The 21,503-nt window shown below is 38.1% G+C and overlaps 1 protein-coding gene across 3 annotated transcripts in view; it reads right to left on the bottom strand.

Annotated features, from left to right (window-relative positions):
- Positions 1–21,503, bottom strand: part of PARG (poly(ADP-ribose) glycohydrolase) — a 191,147-nt gene that overhangs the window by 59,485 nt on the left and 110,159 nt on the right. For all 3 annotated transcript variants that reach the window (XM_090278367.1, XM_090278368.1, XM_090278366.1), the window contains one exon: positions 3,497–3,576. In XM_090278367.1, the coding sequence (XP_090134493.1) occupies positions 3,497–3,576 (80 nt within the window). The remainder of the gene's footprint in view (positions 1–3,496; positions 3,577–21,503) is intronic.

Here is a 21,503-nt window from a genome sequence, read left to right on the forward strand (position 1 = left end):
AGAAAAAAAAAAAAAACACCCAAAATAAGTTTAGATTTTGAAAAGATTATACATATATTCAGAAAAGAATGGGTCTAACAATGGCTATAAAACTAATTAGGAAACGGCAAGCCTAGTGTTGGAATACAACAGAAGATTGATTTAAAATAATATTATCCTTAGAGTAGGAACTCTTTCTATAAAATAGTTAAGTCCACACTAAAACAAAAAACTACACAAACAAAAGCACAACAGTGGGAGGATCTGAGCACTGGTACTTCTTAGTGACGTTTTCTAAACTGCAAACACTTTTAAAAAATAATTGGGGAAAAAAGATGCATAATGAGGGTAGTTTACACAATAAAGACAGAACAGAATTTTAATCTGTAGACTCCTTCTCAAAGAAAAACCTTAACCTGACACCTAAAAACTGGTGACTGTATACACATTTATGTGTTTTATAATTAAATAAAATGTCTAGAATTAAAAAGAGAAAATTGTTGGCATACCTTTGGAGCTAACACAGCCAAATCCAGGGCTTAGACAACATGTAATTCCTCAATTTATAAGGTGCCTTAGCCTTATAAGGAGTGATTACTGTGTTCTATTATAAATAGTTAGAGAAGAAAGATGACAGTTTTCAAAAAGTAACAGATATAAGAAGATCAAACAGTAAATTTTAGAGGATAAGATCCATTTATGTTAGGTTTATTTTTTTACTAGTAGTAAAAGTAACAAATAAATCAGCTGGCCAAAAGTAATTTGTTTTATTCGAGTCAAAGAATAAACTAAAAAGACCAGATCATTTTGTTTTCTTTTTTCTTTTTCTTTGTAAAGCTCTTAAGCAATGAGAAATGTCAGGAACTATTAGTGATGATGGTGGTAGAGTCCCAATGAAAACTTAGCAACATTTCATTCCTTGGGATAATTCTACATTTCTTTGTTTTGAGTCACAAGCAATAATAACTCAAAAATCATATGGAGTATTTATGTTATTAAAAAAACAGAATTTTGTTATCATGGGTTATAAAATGTTCTTAAAATGTCTAACTTTAAGACAAATAGATAACATATTTAAAATTCACAACTAAGAAGTAAAACTATTCAAACGCCAGAGAAGTAATTCTATTAATAGAAAACTAATGTTAGTATCATCATTCAGTAACTTAGCAGAGAAAGATATAAATATCCTTCAAATACAGTAGGAGAGATCAAAAGAAATTTATAAATGAATACTGCTGGCAAAGCAAAAGAAAAGGCAGATAAACATGATTCTTCAGATATAATAACAAAAATACCTTGAGAGTGAGCGAGCCTATTACCTTTCTTCCATAAAAATGCACCTCTCATGCCAGAATAGGTTATTTTGGTTAATTAAATATCTTTATGAGTAAATCAATATATATATACTGCATAGAATCATTAACTTTAAAATACTCCATCTATAAGATACTTAAAAAAATTTTTTTATCTTCACTGTTGTTCTATTACAGTTGTCCCAGTTTTCCCCCATTGCTTTATTTAAAAGTATATTGAAAATCACTTAATTCAGAAAGCTGTTTAAAATCTTTCTGTCTCTATATTGATGCTTGACAACACTCATAAGTTGGTCCTGATAGAATTACATTTTATCAACTCTAAAAAGAACATTTTTTTCATGTATTAAATTTCTGAAAACAGAATACATCTTTCATAGTCAAAGGTATCTAGCCATTGCATTTGGTCTGTAAAAAAGTTAAATTTTTCCTGAGATGTACGTCTACTTCTGCCGTTATCTAAGAGCACCACCAACCTGTGGTTCAAGTTCTTAGGGGAGGTTTTTTTCTTTTTTGGTCCCCTCCATTCCCAGTGCCAAGGATGACAGTGGCAGTTTGTTTACTGTCCCTTTTCTGCATGGTCAGGTTAATTTCTTATTTATCCATACAGACCTTTGGTGGGCCAGCTTCGTAAGAGAGATTTCTTATGACTCCCCATCCCAAGGTTTTTTTCCTTCTTAGTAATACATAACATAATGACACTTCCTACCATCTACAATGTTCTCGATTTAATTAAACATGGTACTTTAAATACATTTTAATAGTTTCTATTTAGTAGACTCTAGGACTTCTATAAAAAGTAATCATTCTATTGTAAACCTTTTTATTATACTTAATATTTCCTCCTTAAGGCTATAGCTTTACATCCTGAAAACCTATAGCATGTTTCACTGTATTTCTAGAGAACTAAATTACCACAAATAGTGAAAAAGGCAGAACATAAAGTGTCTAATTACAATTTAATTTTTCAGTGTGACTAATTCCTAACAGTTATGATGGTTTATAAATTTCTAGTTGAAAAACCAAAACTTTATCTTTTTTCATCAAATTATTTAAAATCCTAAAACGCAGAAAGGCAAATTAGCCTTTACAGAAGACATACACGATTTGACTCCAAGGGCAGAAAAGTAAACTCTGAATTACTTAAGTATAATAATGAAACTCATTCTATTTAGATTTAGAATAGCAAAAAAAATGTACTTATTTTTCTAATAAATTATTACAAATTCTAATTTGGTTTTATGTATCATCAGCCTGAATGTGCCTTCATTTTCCTTAATATTTCATTAAGTACAGAGCACAAAACTAAAAATTGATAAGCTAAGAAATAACCCTCTATCAAAGAAGCATACAGTATTCCCTCATTTGTCATGGGTATTATGTTCTAGATACCCCTGTAATAGGTGAAAATCCACGAAGTAGGAACCTTACATTTATTTTAGTATTTATATATATTTTAAGGCTTTATAAACCCTTCCCCCACACTTATAAACTGTTCCCAGCCCCTTATTAACCTTTCCCACTCCCTTATTAACCTTTTCCACACTTTTACAAACACTATTTATGTTCTTAAACATATTGTACACTCTTAAACCTACGTAACTTTAACAACGTACATATATATACCACAAAATCCCGCGATATAGCGAAAAATCCGTGATAAATAATTAAATATAACATTTTTTAAAAATCCCGCGATACAGTGATGCCACGATAACTGAACTGCGATGTAAAGGGGGACTACTGTATTTTTCCCTTAAATTCCAAAATCCTAGTAATTGATTTCTTTTAAAAAAATCTGAACAATGTCTAATAACAATGCACTCAAGGGGGAAAAATGCCAAGAAGGTATACTGTGATGTGAGATTACTTATTAAAGGGAAGATGTGGGGGGAAATAATGACTTCTACAAATAAACTAATTGTGATAATCAATGCTTCTTTAAATAAAACACATCAAAAATGTATTTCCCGGTTCAAAATACTTTCTTTGAAAATACTGATTTACTGTTTTTATTCATGAACACACATTATGGTATGTTATGTTGGTCTAAATTTCAGAATATATAAAACCCCCTACATACTCAAGGTGCACATTTATGTATATGTAAGGTAGGAAGGTGTACTTTGAACACAAAATGTTGTTGATCTGAACTGTCCCCATCAGTGATAAAAATTACAGTAAGAAAGAAAGGAATTTACTTTTCTCTGTGACTCTTCTAAAGTAGCAGAAGAGCGTTTTAAGCTTCTCTGGTTTTCTTGAGGAACGTCCTTCAAACAACCTGAAAGAGATCAGAAATAAAGATTCACAAAGAACTAAATCTATATTACTAGCACCAATTAATAAAAAAAGTAATTCTTCCACAAGGCAATTATATCTTGATAAAGAAATAAAAAACTATTTGGATTCAAACGGCATCCTGAAAGAACTGAAACTAACTAGAACCAGGCTTCTTAAAAGTTGTTCAAGTCAGATGGCACCCTCTAACAAATACATCCCTCCAATCTATCTTCCTCCAGGGAGAAGGAACCATCTGGTCTCTCAAAGTCAATTAAGCCAGTGAGTTAATGCTCAAGTATTTTCCCAATGGGAAATAGCAAATACTATTTATAATTCACAATATTACTAGGGAGTTAAATGCTGAAACAAAAACAGTGTCTGAAAAAACAGACAAACCCACATGATCGTTTGTGCTGAGGAGGTAGTGGGGAAGTGACAACAATAAGGGGAATGAGTGGGTATAACAAGATGTTTGAAGAACTAACTAATTCTTCGTAATTAAACAAATCTACCCAGTGTATGGTAACCAAAAAAGTGCCTATGCTATGTCATCTAGTTTCCAGCAACCAGGACTTGTACTATTTAATTTAGCTGTCTTGGAAATGATGTGGCATTGTTACTAGAAACACATTATGCAACTTATTCTGAGGAAAGAAAAGCAGGGCTTTGGAAGCATATGACCTGAGTAAGTAGTTCACTAAAGATTTCAAACACAAAAGCATGCTTTCAGGCACAATATCTACTTTCCCAAAAGCATTTAAAATTACAGAGAAATTCTGTGGTTATAAATAATGAGGTATTTTTCATCTGCTTCTAGTCATATACCCTGATTTTAAAATTAAAAACATTTCAAGCAAAAGTTCACTTTGATAAGTACCAAAATAGGTAAAATTTCTCATTAGAAAAGCAAGCTTATTAACTATGGTAGAGAGGGAAAAGTTAATTCCATGAGAAAACCCTACTGAGCAAATAAAATGAATTAGGAGAAGGGAAGGAAATGCAGATTTCAAATGACCTTGTTTTCAGTAATCTGAAATTCTGTAGTCAGGGTCAATTTCTGAGAAAACAATTTATTTGAATACTTATTCCCTGAAAATGATATTTATGTCAGAAAGCATTTTAACCAAATCTAAAATCTAATTTTTAAAAGAATAGTGCCTATGTTGTTTTACTCATCTAAGAGAACTTATTTTTCTAAATGTTTATTATAAATACTCTTAAAAATTCAGCTTCTTGCCAAAAGAAAGGATCTTTGAGACTACAGGTTTCCACTTAGTTTCTTCTGTAATGTTGACGAGAACAGAGTTTGTTTAAATCAAAATGATAGTCAAAATGAAGAAGCCATTTGGCAGTTGAATTAAACATTCTGCGTGAAATAAATGATTTACTAAATGAATACCTTGGGATCCACTGAAAAATTTCTTTCTAAGTTTACTATTTAGTATAGGGAAGCTGTATTAACATAAAGGCAGCCACCACCTTTCCTTAGAGATGAATTCATAGACTATACAATTCAATTAAGGGGGAAAAGTTCCTCTTCCACAGAACCATTGCATTGTGAGAAGAAAATGGCTGCTGACCTTAAGAAATAATTCCCCCAAGACTTCTGGCAAGATGGAGGCTTAGACAGACATGCTGTGTCTCCCTCCACAACTAAGAAGAAACACAACTACCTCAAAACTAGAAACCACCAGAAATTCCAGGAAATCAAAGTGCATGGAAGTCCACCAAACAAAGATATAAAGAAGAAATACTCATCTAGACAGGTAGGAGGGATGGAGCCGGGGCAGAGGACACGGTGTGGTGGTGGCAGCAGCGGCAACAGCAGCAAGCGGACGGAAAGCGCAGTTACATGTTTTAAAAAGTCAGGAGGGACACCTGGGGAGGGTTCCCAGTTCCTCACCGAACTGGGCAGCTCACTGTCCCACCACAGGGAAAATCAAGCCTCATTGCTTTTGACTGTGCAAACCAGTGGGGGTTAGGACGGAGGCAGAAACTACCAGTCTCTCAGCAGAGTCTGCTTGTTTAAAGGGCCCCCACGGACCTAGAACATGCGCAGACCCACCCACCCACCCACTCTGGGAACGATGGACAGGGCAGCAGCTAGAGGGGCGCCAGTCCGGTGCGGAAGTGGAAGTACCTGGAAAAGGGGCGAGTGCTGGGCAAGCGGCATTGTTCCTTCTCGGACCCCTCCCCCACAGACAGCGCCACAACGTGGTGAAACAGGTTGCCCATTACTGACGAATACTTAAGGCTCCGCACCTTACGATGTAACAGGAGCGACAGCTCTCCCAGGGACACGGAAGCAGACAAACACAGGAGACATCCAGCCAAGATGGAGGAGGCCTAGACTGACATGCTCGTCTCCCTCCACAATTAAGAAGGAATACAATAACCGCAAAACCAGAAATAACCAGAAGTTCCAGAAAATAAATGGAAGCCCAATGTATGAAGTTATAAGGAAGTGGTGCCCATCCGAACAGGTAGGAGGAGTGAAGCCGGGAAAAGAGTTCAAACTGTGATGTCCGCAGCAGCAGCAGCAGCGACGGAGGCAGGACAGTGGTAAGCACAGACACCCATATTTAAGGGGAGGCGAGAAGTGCCTGGGGAGCACGCCCAGCTGCAGACCAGATTCGTCAGTTTTCGATTCCAAAGCCGGGGAAGGCAGACCTCTATTGCCTTGGACTGTGAGTCCCAGAGGGGGTGGAGATGAAGAAGGAGGCTCCCGGTCTCTCAGCAGAGAGTGAACAGCAGGAATCCATCTTTGATCCCCACCCCCCGCAGAAAACGCCACAACGTGGTGAGACAGGTCGCCCAGTTGTGACGAGTGCACAGGGCTTCGCCCCCTATAGTGTAGGAGGTGTGACAGCCCTGCCCAGGAAGCAAAGGTAAACACAAAACAGTCAGGATGGCACAGATCATGATAGAGATCCCAGTGACGCAGCTGACCAGACAGCAAATATCTAATCTAACGAAGCAGCAGATAGGAAATCTTTCTGAGGCTCAGTTCAGAGCTTTGGTTATACAAATGCTTACAGGCCTAACAGCAGATCTCAAACAAGACGGGGAAGGAATGAAGGCTAGTCCTGCTGAAATGAACGAAAACACATACGAAACTAGTGGTGAGGGAAAGAAAACCAGGGATCAAATCAACTAATCAGAACATAGGGAAGGAACAAAAAGTCAACTAGTGCAGAAAGAGGAAATGAGAAGTGAGGAAAATGAGAGGTCCAGAAACTTATCGGACAGCTATAAGCGGGCCAACATCCAAATCATAGGGCTACCACAGGTGAAGAAGAACTAGAAATTGAAAAATTATGTGAAAAAATAATGAAGCAGAACTTTCCAAACTTGGGGAAGGAAATAGACTTACAGGTCCAGGAAGCACAGAGAATTCCAAAAAACCTGGACCCAGGGAGAATCACACCAAGACACATTATAATCAAAATGTCAATATTCAAGGATAAAGAGAGAATCTTAAAAGCAACAAGAGAGACGACTAGAATTACATACAAAGGAGTCGCAATAAAACTATCAGCTGATTTCTCAGGAGAAACTCTGCAGGCAAGAAGGGACTGGCAGGAAATATTCAAAGGAATGAAAAGCAAAAATCTACAACCACAATTACTCTATTCAGAGATGCTGTCATTCAGAACAGAAGGGCAGAGAAAGTGCTTCCAGGACAAAGGAAAACTGAAGGAGTTCATCAGATCCAAACCACTGTTATATGAAATGTTAAAGGGCCTTGTTTAGAAGAAAGAGGATCAAAACTATGAACATTAAAATGAAAACTGTATCACAACAACCAACAACAGAAGCTAGAGAATTCAAACAAAGGCAGACTAAGTAGGCAATGAGAGTGGGAAAAGAATTATAGGTATGGGGAACATATTGGGGGGAGGTCAGTGGGGAGGGGGAAGGGGGGAAGGGAGGGAGATGGCACAGGAATTAAGAAGCATAGTAAGAGGGAGTGGAGTAGATAGGAAAATGTTGAGAAGAACTATATGCACAATCAATGGGCATGGATTAAGGGGGGGGCCAGCTGGAGGGAGGGGTGTCACTGGGTGGAGGGGAACAAAGGGAAAAGAAATTGGTACAACTGTAATAGCATAAACAATAAAGCATATAAAAAAAAATAATAATAATTCCCCCAAACATAAAAAGTATCCCTAATTTCTACATGTGGTCAGCTATGTGTGAAAATTACATAAAAATTCACATATTTCATAACCATGATGACAAATGATTAACCTTAGGAACCTCTTGGAACTACAGATTTATTACGCCAGCAACATGATTTTCCTGGAAGCTTATGTGGCTATTATTACTACCAACTACAAATGAGCACCACTATTTATTTGCAGGTCCAAACCTTAGAGGTACAAAGCAAGCAGAGCCTCAGTGTATTCTGTTTATTCATTGTGCATGAATATCAAAGTCTAATTTCAAATCACTATGTAACTAAATATGCTTTCCTGGCTTCCTGATGGAGCAGAGAAGTGTGTTGGGGATGGAGGTGCAGAGTAAAGGGGGAGATGGAGAGAAAGTTAGAAAAGATGAAGCACATTTAAAACCCTTAAGCTAATTCTCAGACTTCCCTGCTGAGAAATTTTATAATCCTATGTTTAGCCACCTGAATAACCCTGGTATGAAAGCAAGTGAAAAATAACATAAAAACACAGGCAAACAGCATGAGTGAAAGTCATCACAAGAGTGATGTATGGCCCTGGCTGCTGTGGCTCAGTGGACAGAGTGTCGGCCTGCAAGCCAAGTGTCACTGGTTCAATTCCCAGTCAGGGTACATGACTAGGTTGCACGTCAGGTCCCCAGTTGGTGACGTGAGTGAGAGGCAACCACACAGAGATGTTTCTCTCCCTCTCTTTCTCCTTTCCCCTCTAAAAATAAGTAAACAAACAAACAAATTACTAAAAAAAAAAAAAAAAGAGTGATGTATGTATTATCTGAGGGGCAGTTTTGGGGAGAGAGAATGAAGACAGAGGAGTGGAGGATGAAGTCAGAAAAAAGAGAAAGAAAAACAGAGCAAGAAAGATAAAGGGAGAAGAAAAGAGAAAGAAACAGGGCTGGAGACAGAGGAAGATTCTGAAAAACAGAAACTCACTGAGAGAGACAAACAAAGACAAGAGACTCATGAGACAATTAGACTTCTCATAATAATCAAGCACCATCCAATTTTCTTAATTTCTCAACACCAATTTTTTTTTTAATTTAGGTTTTCAGATTCTGGGTATGTATATTTGAAGGCATATTTTGCAACAGCAGGCGTGAGTATAAACATGAACATAAACTAGGCCATAATAACCCCTCTGCATGGAGGGTAGACATTTTGGCATTTACCTGAATAATTACAGATTATTAAAGAAAGCAAACAGAAAAAGCTACGAAGGCAAACTTACCGTTGTTCTAAACAAAACTTTTTATTTTCAAGGTAACATGTCGTTCAAAGTCGTTATTTATTAACTGGCATTTTTCTTTCCATACACATAAAGAGAAACACAGTTTAATAAAATATTTCCCTGAATGAAATATTGATAACATTACCAGAATTGAATTCTAGACACACACACACACCCATGAGGTTTCAAGTTAAGAATTAATCCCATTAGTATATAGTAAATCAAACCCAAAGCACTACAACCTCCATATTAAAATGGAAGCAAATTATAATTCCAAACCCAGCCAGAAAGTCATTCTTGGCTTTTCTGTGAAGCACTCTGCCATATGGCCCCAGCAGCATTTTTAATCCAGGAAAGAGGCAGATGTAAAAGCCTCCTGGGCTGACCACTGCCACAGCCCACAATTAATCTCTAACCCTTGGATTCTAAGCAATCTTAGAAGCATCAATGCTAATCACATTGGAAGCCTTTATATGAATGTTTAGGCCCTGAAAGGCAAGCAGGGGAAAAGGTCAGGGATATTTAACATAACTAAGCAGGGCTGGAAGAACATAACAATAAATTTAAAAAGCAAGACTTATTCAATTTATTGACGTCACTCTCCCAACACATACTCTTAACCATTTTTCTTATTCAATCAACTAGTTAGTCATACCTCTTTTGAGACTAAATACGCATGTGTGAGCATGCGTGCACGCGCGCGCACACACACACACACACACAGCTCCCAACTGCCAGAAACCACAACCATAAATAGCAACTATGCAAAAAAGAAAACAAAACATGTTCCATAATCAGCTTACCAAATGGCTCTCAAATTAGTACTTGGTCTTTCATAAACCACATAAAAAGGGAATTTTTGGTTGTTTCCCATTTCTGGAGAGCACTCAGAGCACTTTATTCTTGAGAAGCAGCAAGATATAATGAAAGAGCAATGAATTTGAACAGAAGACAATATTCAAGTCCAAGTTTTGATGACAATTCATTTACTCAAACTGAACCTATTAGTATAGAAGTTTCCCCAATTAGAAATGTCCATTGACAGAATCAAAGTGAGCTGTCAACAGACTGCATCAATGATCATGTATAATCCTTGCTCCTGTTGTTTGCTTGTTTAGGCTTATTAAAACACATACCATCTCAGTGAGAGGCAAGTGCATACATCCTGCTGTTGAAGAGTCTCTAAAACAACTGTATAGACTACCATAGGCTTTACCTGCCTTAATTACAGTAATTTTCAGTTCTAGTGACCAAAAAACATCTGTCAGCCAGGAAGACAAGAGTATGCCTACATATAGACCTACTTAAAAGTCTATTTGGTGAAAATGCTACCGAGATACTGTGAGTTTAAATCTCTCATCGTCACTTTGGACTGACGAATGGCTATGGTTCATTTTACAGATCAAGAATTATCTCTAAGGAGAGTTCTAATCTCTGACTAGATATGAGGTACAGTATTAATGTGGCTCATTGAAAGGAGGATGTATAGTAGAATCCTTAAGGGATACAGCTTCTAGAGGCTGCTACCTCTATCCTCTTGAGTTTGCATCCCAATTATACAAGTTAACTTGGTGAAGTAAACTACCCTCTAAGCCTTCATCTTCTCATCTGAAAAAATGAGAAAAATACCTATCTTATAAGATTAATACAAGGATTAAATAAAAAATAGACAGTGATTGGTAAATGGCAAATACTTAGTAAATATTAGCTATTATAGGCCCTGGCTGGTTTAGCTCAGTGGATTGAGCGTCGGCCTGCGAGCTAAGTGTCGCTGGTTCGATCTTCCAGTCAGGGCACATCAGAGAAGGAAAACTCTGACTCCAAAAAACCTCCGCTGCCTTGCGGCATACCTCTTCAGGGGAAAGGCTAAGGGAGTAAACCCCGACAGAAAATCCGGAGCCGGAGTCCCTAAGGCGGTTTGACGTTGTAGTCAACACCGGCAACTCCTGCGGCGCACCTGAAGCCAAGCTGTATTGACTCCGTCTTTCCCTTGGATCCTTCAGCTGCGAAGAGAGGGGGGGTCTGCTGCATGGGCAACAGCAGACCCTCCATATCACCCTGCCCAGGCTCTGTAGCTTCAACACGGGAGGAGACAGATACCGTGTCACTCCCGAGTCGGACTGCACAGCCATTCTCGGCGGTGCAGATAGACTCTTAGGAAGCTACACCATCGTCTCTCGAGACGGACGGCTGCCGACGATTAGCTATTATAAAGAGATACTCACATGCAAAATAAAATTTCAGATGATGCTGAGTAAGCAGAGGTACTTGTGCTGGATAAGGCATTACATAATACCCAGCAAAAAAACACAACAGTTATTTACATAAAATGCTCACATTGTTCTAATCCACATTCCCTTCATGAAGAAAGGGAGCTCACCCTGTTTCCCTATTAAGCTTAACATGCTGATACTCAGAACCAACCAGATCAGTCTTCAGGATAAATGACCACCCTTAATCAAAAAGATGAAGATAGTGTTTCCAAGAAGTCCCAGCTTTCCTGTGAGAAGTTTAGCTGAAAAACAAACATGACTTAAAATTAAAACATATATTGACTTCCGGCCAAGATGGAGGCCTAGACAGTCACACTGGGTCTCCCTCCACAACTAAGAACGAATACAACTACCTCAAAACTGGAGACAACCAGAAGTTCCAGAAAATCGAGCTGCATCGAAGTCCAACAAAGATATAAAGAAGAAATACTCATCGAGACAGGTAGGAGGGGCAGTGCCAGGGAGGAGAGGACAAGGTGTGGTGGTGGCAGCAGCAGCAGCGGCAGTGGCAGGCCAGTGGGAAGCGCAGTCAAATGTCTTAAAAAGTCAGGAGGGATATCTGGGGAGCGCTCCCAGCACCAGACCAGACCGCGCAGCTCACGGTCCCAGCGCTGGGGAAAATAAGGCCTCATTGCTCTGTGCAAACCAGTGGGGGTTGGGGCGGAAGAAGAAACTGCCAGACTCTCAGTAGAGTCCGCTTGTTTAAAGGGCCCCCATGGTCCTAGAATGTCCGCAGACCCAGTCACTCTGGGAACAACGGCCAGAGCAACAGCTAGAGAGGCACCAGTCTCATATGGAAGTGGGAGAAGTGCCTGGAAAGGGGGTGAGTGCTGGGCAAGTGGCATTGTTCCCTCTCTGACCCCTCCCCCATGTACAGCGCCACATGTGGTGAAACGGGTCACCCTGCAGTGATGAATGCCTAAGGCTCCGCCCTTACAACATAACAGGTGAGACAGCTCTACCTAAGACACAGAGGCAAACACACAACAGAAACGGATTTAACGGCAGGCGCACCAGGCACGCTCTGGGACCCAACCTCTAAAGGGCCCCGCAAAACCCCAACTTTACACTTGGTTTAAATGACACCAAGCTTGGTTTCATTACTACAACGCATAAAATACGATTAACATGTATTTTTATTTTCCCTGTCTCTCTCTCTTTTTTTAAGGGGCCCAATATTTTCTTCTGTGCCCGGGGCCTCAACCAACCTTAATTAACCTCTACACACATAGTAGCCTGTCAAATGAGGAAACACAGAAGTATGGTCCAAAAGAGGGAACAGATCAAGGTTCCAGTGGGAGAGCTAAGTAATGAGGAGATGGCTAACCTAACAGATGTAGAACTCAAAACACTGGTGATAAAGATGCTCACAGGCTGGACAGATATGCTTGAGTATGGCAAAGGAATAAGAGAAGAAGTGAAGGCTATGCTAAGTAAAACGAAGGAAAATCCACACAAAACCAATGGTGAAGAAACGGAAACCAGAGCTCAAATCAATGATTTGGAACATGAGGAAGAAAAAAATAGTCAACCAGTACAAAATGAGAAAACAAGAATTGAAAAAAGTGAAGAGAGGCTTAGGAACCTCTGGGACAACTTTAAATGTTCTAAGATTTGAATCATAGGGGTGCCAGAAGGAGAGGAAGAAGAGCAAGAAATTGAAATCTTATGTGAAAAAATAATGGAGGAAAATTCTCAAATTTGGCAAAGGAAATAGACATACAAGTCCAGAAAGAACAGAGACTCCCAAACAAGCTAGACCCAAAGAGGACCACATGAAGACACATCACTAAAATGCCAAAGGTTAAAGATAAAGAGAATCTTAAAAGGAGCAAGAAGAAAGCAGAGAGTTACCTACAAACGGGTGCCTGTAAGAGTATCAGCTGATTTCTCAAAAGAAACTTTGCAGGCAAGAAGTATCCAATGTGATGAAAAGCAAGGACCTACAACCAAGCTTACTCTATTCAGCAAAGCTATCATTTAGAATGGAAGGGCATGTGAAGCACTTCCCAAACAAGGTAAAGCTAAAAGAGTTCATCATCCCCAAGCCATTATTATATGAAATGTCAAAGGGACTTACTTAAGAAAAAGAATATCAAAACTATGAACATTAAAATGACAACAAACTCACAACTGTCAACAACTGAATCTAAAAAATAAAAACAAAATCCAACTAATCAAACAACCAGAAGAGGAACAGAATCATAGGTGTGGGGATCATTTGCAGGGTTAATAGCTGGGAGTGGGAAGGGGAAGAAATGGGGAAATGGTGCAGGGACTAAGAAGCATAATTGGTTGGTACAAAATAGACAGGGGGAAGTTAAGAATAACATAGCAAAGGGTGAAGCCAAAGAACTTATATGCATGACCTGTGGACATGAACTAAGGGGGCTGGGATTGCTGGAGGGAAGGAGGGTACTGGGCAGAGGGTAGCAAAGGAGAAAAAATATTAGGACTACTTTAAGAACATAATCAAATATACGTCAAGAAACATTAAAACATATTAAAATTAATATATATTCTGGTAATTGGTGGCAGGAAATGGAAAGGCACAAAAGCCAAGCTTCCTAAGACTTCTTGACTTTTACCTGTCAGCCATCCCAAACCTGTGGTCCATCTTACTGTTGAGAAAAAGGCTTTTAAGTGTGCAGGTGCCCAGCCCTCACAGGGCCCTTGTGTTTCTTCTACATGCTAAATGAAAAAGTTAGGATAAGAGGGAGGTAATAATACTCTGTTTATGGGGCTGTAATGAAGAAGGAATAAACTATCCATACGAGCTGTTCAAAAAAGGCTCAAAAAATCTGTGGGACTCCACCCTCAAAATTAAATTACAAAAATTGTTCACTCTTTTCAGTAACTGTGTCTTCTGTTCCATTTCTAATGACTGACTTGTTCTCCTCTTAAGTAACTTTTTCTTCTCATATAAAAGTAATAAATGCTCATTATAAACGGTCTGAACAATATACAAAAGAATAAGTAAAGGTATTAAACTCTTTTATCTCACTACCCAGTGGTAATCATATTTTGATTCATTTTCTTGTCAGTCCATCTCCGTGCTGATGTATCTATATGCAGAGATGTGAATACAGAAGTATATTAATAGATGCAGATATTTTAACATAATTGAGATCATATTCTATTTACATTTTTTTATTCCTTGCTAAAACCTACAACTGTAGGTTTTAATCACATTTAAGCTTTCGCTCCCTTTCTTGTGCTTTTTCTTGTTTTACTGATGAGGAATATATATTTATAATTCTATGCAAGAGAACCTTATGCTTTCCAGAGAAGGGGGCTATAAACACTTAACCAAGACATAAGATTAAAGTTATCTGTGAAGATTTTAAATACTGAATTCTTCATAAGTGAAGCTTAATGTCTGGAATTTGTTTTAAAATATTCGAGGAAAAAAAGTGGTGCTGAATAAATGAAAAAAAGCAAAAAAAATATTGCTAGCTATTGAAGCTGGTGATTAAAATATTGGTTCTATTCTCTTTATTTTTGGTATGTTTGAAAATAGCCATAATACAGTTTTAAAAAATAACTTTAGAAAAGAGGCTTTCTGATACAACCTTAATTTAGTAAGAAAACACACAACTCATCAAAAAAACAAAAAATTGGAAAACTCTACAATTGAGTCAAAGAATCAATCTTCTGAGAAAACTTGTAACTATGACAGCAAAGGATTATCTTAGATACATGCACTAGCTGATTACTCATTCCACAGAAACAAATTGTAAGGAGTAATTGAAACACTCACTTTAAAGCATTATTAATTAGTGCAACTTCTTTCTAAAACCAATAATCAGAAAAAAAACTAGAACCACTGGCATTGTCTTTAGAATTTTGGATAGAATTTTTATAATTTACAGCATCTCTGCAGATCTTAGGATTGATCAAACGTTTATTCCAAATAAATAAAAAGGCTACTTCCATAGAATTCTTATTATTAAGAATTATTATTATATTACTATTAATATAAGAATTTTCTACATAGCCCTGGCTGCTGTGGCTCAGTGGATTGAGAGTCGGTCTGCAAGCCAAGTGTCGCTGGTTTGATTCCCAGTCAGGGCACATGACTAGGTTGCACGGCAGGTCCCCAGTTGGGGGCGCGAGTGAGAGGCAACCACACAGCGATGTTTCTCTCCCTCTCTTTCTCCTTTCTCCTCTCTCTAAAAATAAATAAACAAACAAATAATTTTTTAAAAAAATTCTCTACATAGAAAGATAATTTTTATAAAATGAAATTTCCACTTCTAACATACAAATTTTGACCATTCCCTTTTCTATGTTAAAAAAGAAAACCTACAAGAGATGAGAAGCCCTTAACTATTAGTGAGTGAATCTACTTATATAGTAAATACTCAATAATTTTTTTTCAAATAGGCAAAAAAATGTATTTAATAAACAGATTCTTTACACAACTGCAATTGCAGATACCAATGTTCTTTGTTCTCTTACAATCCTATCCCAAAAACCAGAGACACAGAAGATAAAAACTATTAATTATATGTAGCTTAAAAATAAAACACCTGCTAATTCATAAGAATAAGATGTAGTCTGAAAAGTAAAAGAAGACTGAGGATGAGGAATATAAGTTACAGTCCTTGCACTCAGCCACCAACCAGTCACTTGATTTCTCAAATTCTTCATCTTCAAATTTATTTTCATTCACTCCACAAAAAATTTATTGAAGGCCAACAATACATGAGACAATGAAAACAACAACAAAAAAGGACAGGTAAGATCCTTGTCCCACTGAAAGGATTAAACAAGCAATTATAACAAAACAGGGTAGGCAGTACCATAAGAAAAGTAGAGAAAACAAAAGGCGCATTCCTGGTTACAAAAACCTAGAGAGTACCCTGGGTGCCCCTCTACCTCCAACCACCAATGCAGTCCATCACCATCACATTGACTTGCCCTTCAAGTGTCTCCATGGCTCCACCCCACCACTACATTATCCCATCTACTATCTTTTCCTGGTGCAATGTAATAGACTCCCAAACTGGATAAGCTCATTGTACTCTGGCCCCTTCTCCACTGGGTTCCCACATTGTAGTCAAAACAAACTTCTGAAAATATAACACTGATCAGGTACACCAGTCTCTTCTCCTGCCCACTCACCCGCCATATCAGTCCTTGGGACTGTGGTGTCCTTCTCTTCACAGTACCTTTGTACATGTTGTTTCCTCTGCCTAGAATGCCATCACTACTCCTCCTAGGTAAAAACTCCTACTCTCCCTTCAATACTTAGTTCAAAAGTAATTTCTCCCAGGAAAATTTAATTTATTAAATTATATCCTCTGCTAATACAGTGTTGTGATGCTGTACACCTCTCCTTTATATCAACAGAGGTACACGCAGGCTGTCATAGAAACCCAGAGGAGTAGGAAACCTGTTCTGGCAGGATCAGAGAGCTATCAGGAACAGTGATGTGTGAACTGAGGCTTGAAGAAGAGTAAAAGCCAAGTGGAGGACAGAAAGGCATAGAAGTCAGAAATTAGCTTGTTCCTTTCCCTTGTAATCCCAAGGCATTTAACAGACTATGGAGAATACTGTAATTGTTCCCTGTATATTTGAATAAACGAAATGACTAAATACTAGTCTCTGAAACTTAGCTAATGTTCCGATGTGGAAAAAACAGGTTAAAAACATGCCCCTCAAGACTGGTATTTACACAATCAAAGAAGACTGACATAGAATGGATACCATCTTGTTGAAATTGTAAAGACATTCCCTTACAGAGATGTCATTATTTTTCATTTTTTGTTACCCCATTCCTCTTTGGTGTTGATAATGGAGAGTAACTGTATATAACAAGAAAGGTTTTCATTGATATTTTAATGTCCAAAAGTCTTAAAAATATAGCCCAACCACCACTGCGGTGCCCAGGAACCTCTGGCCCGCCTCAACAGGCAACAAATCAATAGGCCAGCCGCTGAGCCCAGGTACCACCCGGGCATGCCCCAGTGGGCGCAAGACCAGTGGGCCGGACGCCACACACAAGTGCCCGTGGCCCGGCCCCAACGAACACAGAACCAACTTGCCAGCCACCACACACGGGCACAAGTGCCACCCGGATCCACCCCAATGGGCGTGAAACCAATGTAATACCCATCCCAAAAGTCCCACAACAAACCTGCCCACCGGCGAGTAGAGGCCTCCCCTTCCAACAGAACAGGAGAGTAACCAGTCTGCTTTGGGACCACCTCCCCACCCCCCGTGGGCAAAGGGTAAAACCACCCCTGGCGTTCACAAGGGAATACACTCACCTCTGGCTGAGGACAAAGGACAGTGAAGTGAACTAGAGGCACTTTGTAATAAGTTTTGGGTGCTGGCTCTTGAGAAAGAGCTGGGAAAGCAGCAGACTATGTCCCAGCGCAGAAGCATCCCAAGTGCTACAGAAGAAATCACTTAAGCAGACTGGTCCCCTCCAAGTGACGTCAACTGGAGACAGCAGCTCAACAACTGTATATAAGAAGTTCACGCCACAAAGGCAGAAAATAAAAGCAGATCAATCTAAGAAGCAGAAACAAGACAGGTGCCCAAAACAGGGAGGCACAATAACACCCCGCCAAACAGAAACAACACTCAACCAAAAAGATAGGAGGAATTCCCAGAAAGAAGGATAGATGACATAGAAGCGAGTGAGCTATCAGACATGGAATTCAACACAACAATAATGAGAAAGCTCAATGAACTTGACAAACTCAAAGAAAATTATAATGATCTCCAGGGAAGCTATAAAGAGCTCCAGAGGAGCTATAAAGAGCTTACTGAAAACTATACCAGCATAAAAAAAGACATAGAAACTATCAACAAGAACCAGGAAGAAATAAAGAATACAATTTCTGAACTGAAGAATGCAGTAGAATAAATCAAAAGCAGGCTAAATGAAGCAGAAGACCGGATCAGTGAGTTAGAGGACAACGTAGAAAAAAATTCCCAAATAATACAACAAAATGAAAAAAAGACTGAAACAGAGTGAAGAGGCTTTAAGAGAACTGCAGGACAACATGAGACAAAACAATATTCGAATCACTGGGATAAAAGAAGGAGAAGAAGGAAAAAAAGGGATAGAAACGCTGATTGAAAAAGTCATGACAGAGAATTTCCTAACTTGATGAGAGCAAAAGTCATGCAAGTCCAGAAAGCACAGAGGGTTCCAATGAAAATGAATCCAAAAAGGCCTAATCCAAGGCATATCATAATAAAATTGGAAATATTCAAAGACAAAGAGAGAATCCTAAAAGCAGCAAGAGAAAAACAGCAAATAATATACAAGGGAGCTCCCATAAGGCTATCAACTGATTTGTCAACAGGAACACTACAAGGCAGAAGAAATGGCAAAAAATATTCCAAGCAATGAAAAACAAAGGCCAAAAACGAAGAATACTTGACCCAGCAAGGCTCTCCTTAAAAATGGAAAGTGAAATAAGGTGTTTCCCAGACAAAGGAAGACTAAAAGAATACATCTCCACCAAACCAGCTTTGCAAGAGATGCTAAAGTGAATGTTGTAAGAAAAAGAAGAAAAAGAGAGAGGGAGAGGAACACAGGAACAAAGGGAAATGAATAAATACTTGTCAATAATTACCTTAAATGTAAATGGATTAAATGCTCCACTCAAAAGACACAGGGTAGCAGATTGGATACAAAACCATGACCAACATATATGCTGTCTACAAGAGACACACCTCAAAACAAAAGATCTACACAGACTGAAAGTGAAGGTATGGAAAAAAGTATTCCAAGCAAATGGACATGAAAACAAATCCGAGGTAGCAATACTTATATCAGACAAAACAGATTTCACAGCAAAGGCCATAAAAAGAGACAAAGAAGGACATTTTATAATACTTAAGGGAACAATCCATCAAGAAGATATAACCCTCATAAACATATATGCACCCAACATAGGTGTACCAAAATATATAAGGAAAATATTGGAAGACTACAAAAAATATATCAACAGCAGCACACTCATAGTAAAGGACTTTAAAACCCCATGGTCAACAATGGACAGACCTTCGAAGCAAAGAAACACCAAGGATATTGAGGCATTGAACAACACTCTAGACAAAATGGACTTAATTAATATATATAGAACTTTTCACCCCAGAGAAACAAAATATACATTCTTTTCAAATGAACATGGGACATTTTCAAAGACAGACCACATGGCAGGACACAAAACAAGCCTCAACAAATTCAAGAAAATTGAAATTATATCAAGCATCTTCTCAGGTCACAATGCCCTGAAACTAGAAATCAACCTCAAGGAAAAAACTCAAAAACATTCAGACTCATGGAGAATGAATAACATGCTATTAAATAATGAATGGGTCGACAATGACATCAAGGAAGAAATCAAAAAGTTTCTGGAAACAAATGATAATGAACACACAACAGCCCAAAACCTATGGGACACAGCAAAAGCAGTCCTGAGAGGAAAGTTCATAGCAATACAGGCCTACCTAAAAAGGATTGAAGAATCCCAAATAAAAAACCTAACCCTATAGCTACAAGAACTAGAACAACAACAACAAACAAAGGACAGCGCGAGCAGAAGGAAGGAAATCAAGATCAGAGCAGAATTAAATGACATAGAGACTAAACATATAATTCAAAAGATCAACAAAACTAGGAGCTTATTCTTTGAAAAAATAAACAAAATCCACAAGCCTTTAGCTAAGCTCATCAAGAAATAAAAAAGAGAGAACCCAAATAAACAAAATCAGAAAGGAAAAAGGAGATATCATGACCGATACCACAGAAATACAAAGGATTGTAAGAAATTACTACAAACAACTATATGGCAAGAAACATGACAACCTGGATGAAATGGACAAATTTCTAGAAACATATAATCTTCCAAAACTGAATCAAGAAGAAACAGAAAGCCTGAACAGACCGATCACAAAGAGTGAAATTGAAACACTAATCAAAAAACTCCCAGTGCACAAAAGCCCTGAACCAGATGGCTTCACAGGTGAACTTTACAAAACATTTAGGAAAGAAATAACATCTACTCTTCTCAAACTATTCCAAAAAATCCAAGAAGAGGGAAGACTCCCAAACTCTTTCTATGAAACCAGTATTACCCTAATTCCAGAACCTGCTCAAGACACAACAAAGAAAGAAAACTAACGGCCAATATCACTGATGAACATAGATGTTCAAAATCTCAGCAGAATATTGGCAAACTGGATCCAGCAACGCATTCAAAAGATCATACATTATGATCAAGTGGGATTCATCCCAGGGATGCAAGGATGGTTTAATATTCGCAAATCAATAAATGTAATACACCACATAAACAAAATGAAAGACAAAAATCACATGATCATATCAATAGATGCTGAAAAGACATTTGATAAAGTACAACAGCCATTTATGATGAAAACACTCAACAAACTGGGAATAGAAGGAGCACATCTCAACATAATAAAGGCCACATATTAGAAACCCGAAGCCAACATCATACTCAATGGACAAAAACTGAAAGCATTCCCCCTGAGATCAGGAACAGGGCAAGGATGTCCACTCTCGCCACTCCTATTCAACATAGTATTGAAAGTTCTAGCCACAACAATCAGACAAGAAAAAGAAATAAAAGGCATCCAAACTGGGAAAGAGGAAGTAAAACTCATTATTTGCAGGCAACATGACAGTGTATATAGAAAACCCTATAGACTCCACGAAAAATTGCTTGACCTAATAAGTGAATTTGGCAAAATAGCAGGGTACAAAGTCAATATTCAGAAATCAAAGGCATTTCTGTACACCAACAATAAAATATCAGAGATAGAAACTAGAAAAAAAAATCCCATTTACTATAGCAACAAGAAAAATAAAGTACCTAGGAATAAACTTAACCAAAGAGGTAAAAGACCTGTACTTGGAAAACTACATAATCCTGAAGAAAGAAATTAAGGAAGAAGATACAAATAAATGCAAGCATATACCATGTTCATGGATGGGAAGAGTCAACATCATTAAAATGTCCATACTACCCAAAGCAATTTATAGATTCAATGCAATCCCTATTAAAATACCAGCAACATGTTTCACAGACCTAGAACAAGTACTTCAAAAATTTATATGGAACCAAAAAAGAGCCCAAATAGCCACAGCAATCGTGAGACAGAAGAAAGCAATAGGAGGACTCACAATACCTGATATCAAACTATACTACAAGTCCACTGTAATCAAACAGCCTGGTACTGGCATAAGAACA

The sequence above is a fragment of the Furipterus horrens genome, unplaced genomic scaffold (genome assembly GCF_987537825.1).
Source record: "Furipterus horrens unplaced genomic scaffold, mFurHor1.1.pri manual_scaffold_5, whole genome shotgun sequence".
NCBI classification, from domain to species: domain Eukaryota; kingdom Metazoa; phylum Chordata; class Mammalia; order Chiroptera; family Furipteridae; genus Furipterus; species Furipterus horrens.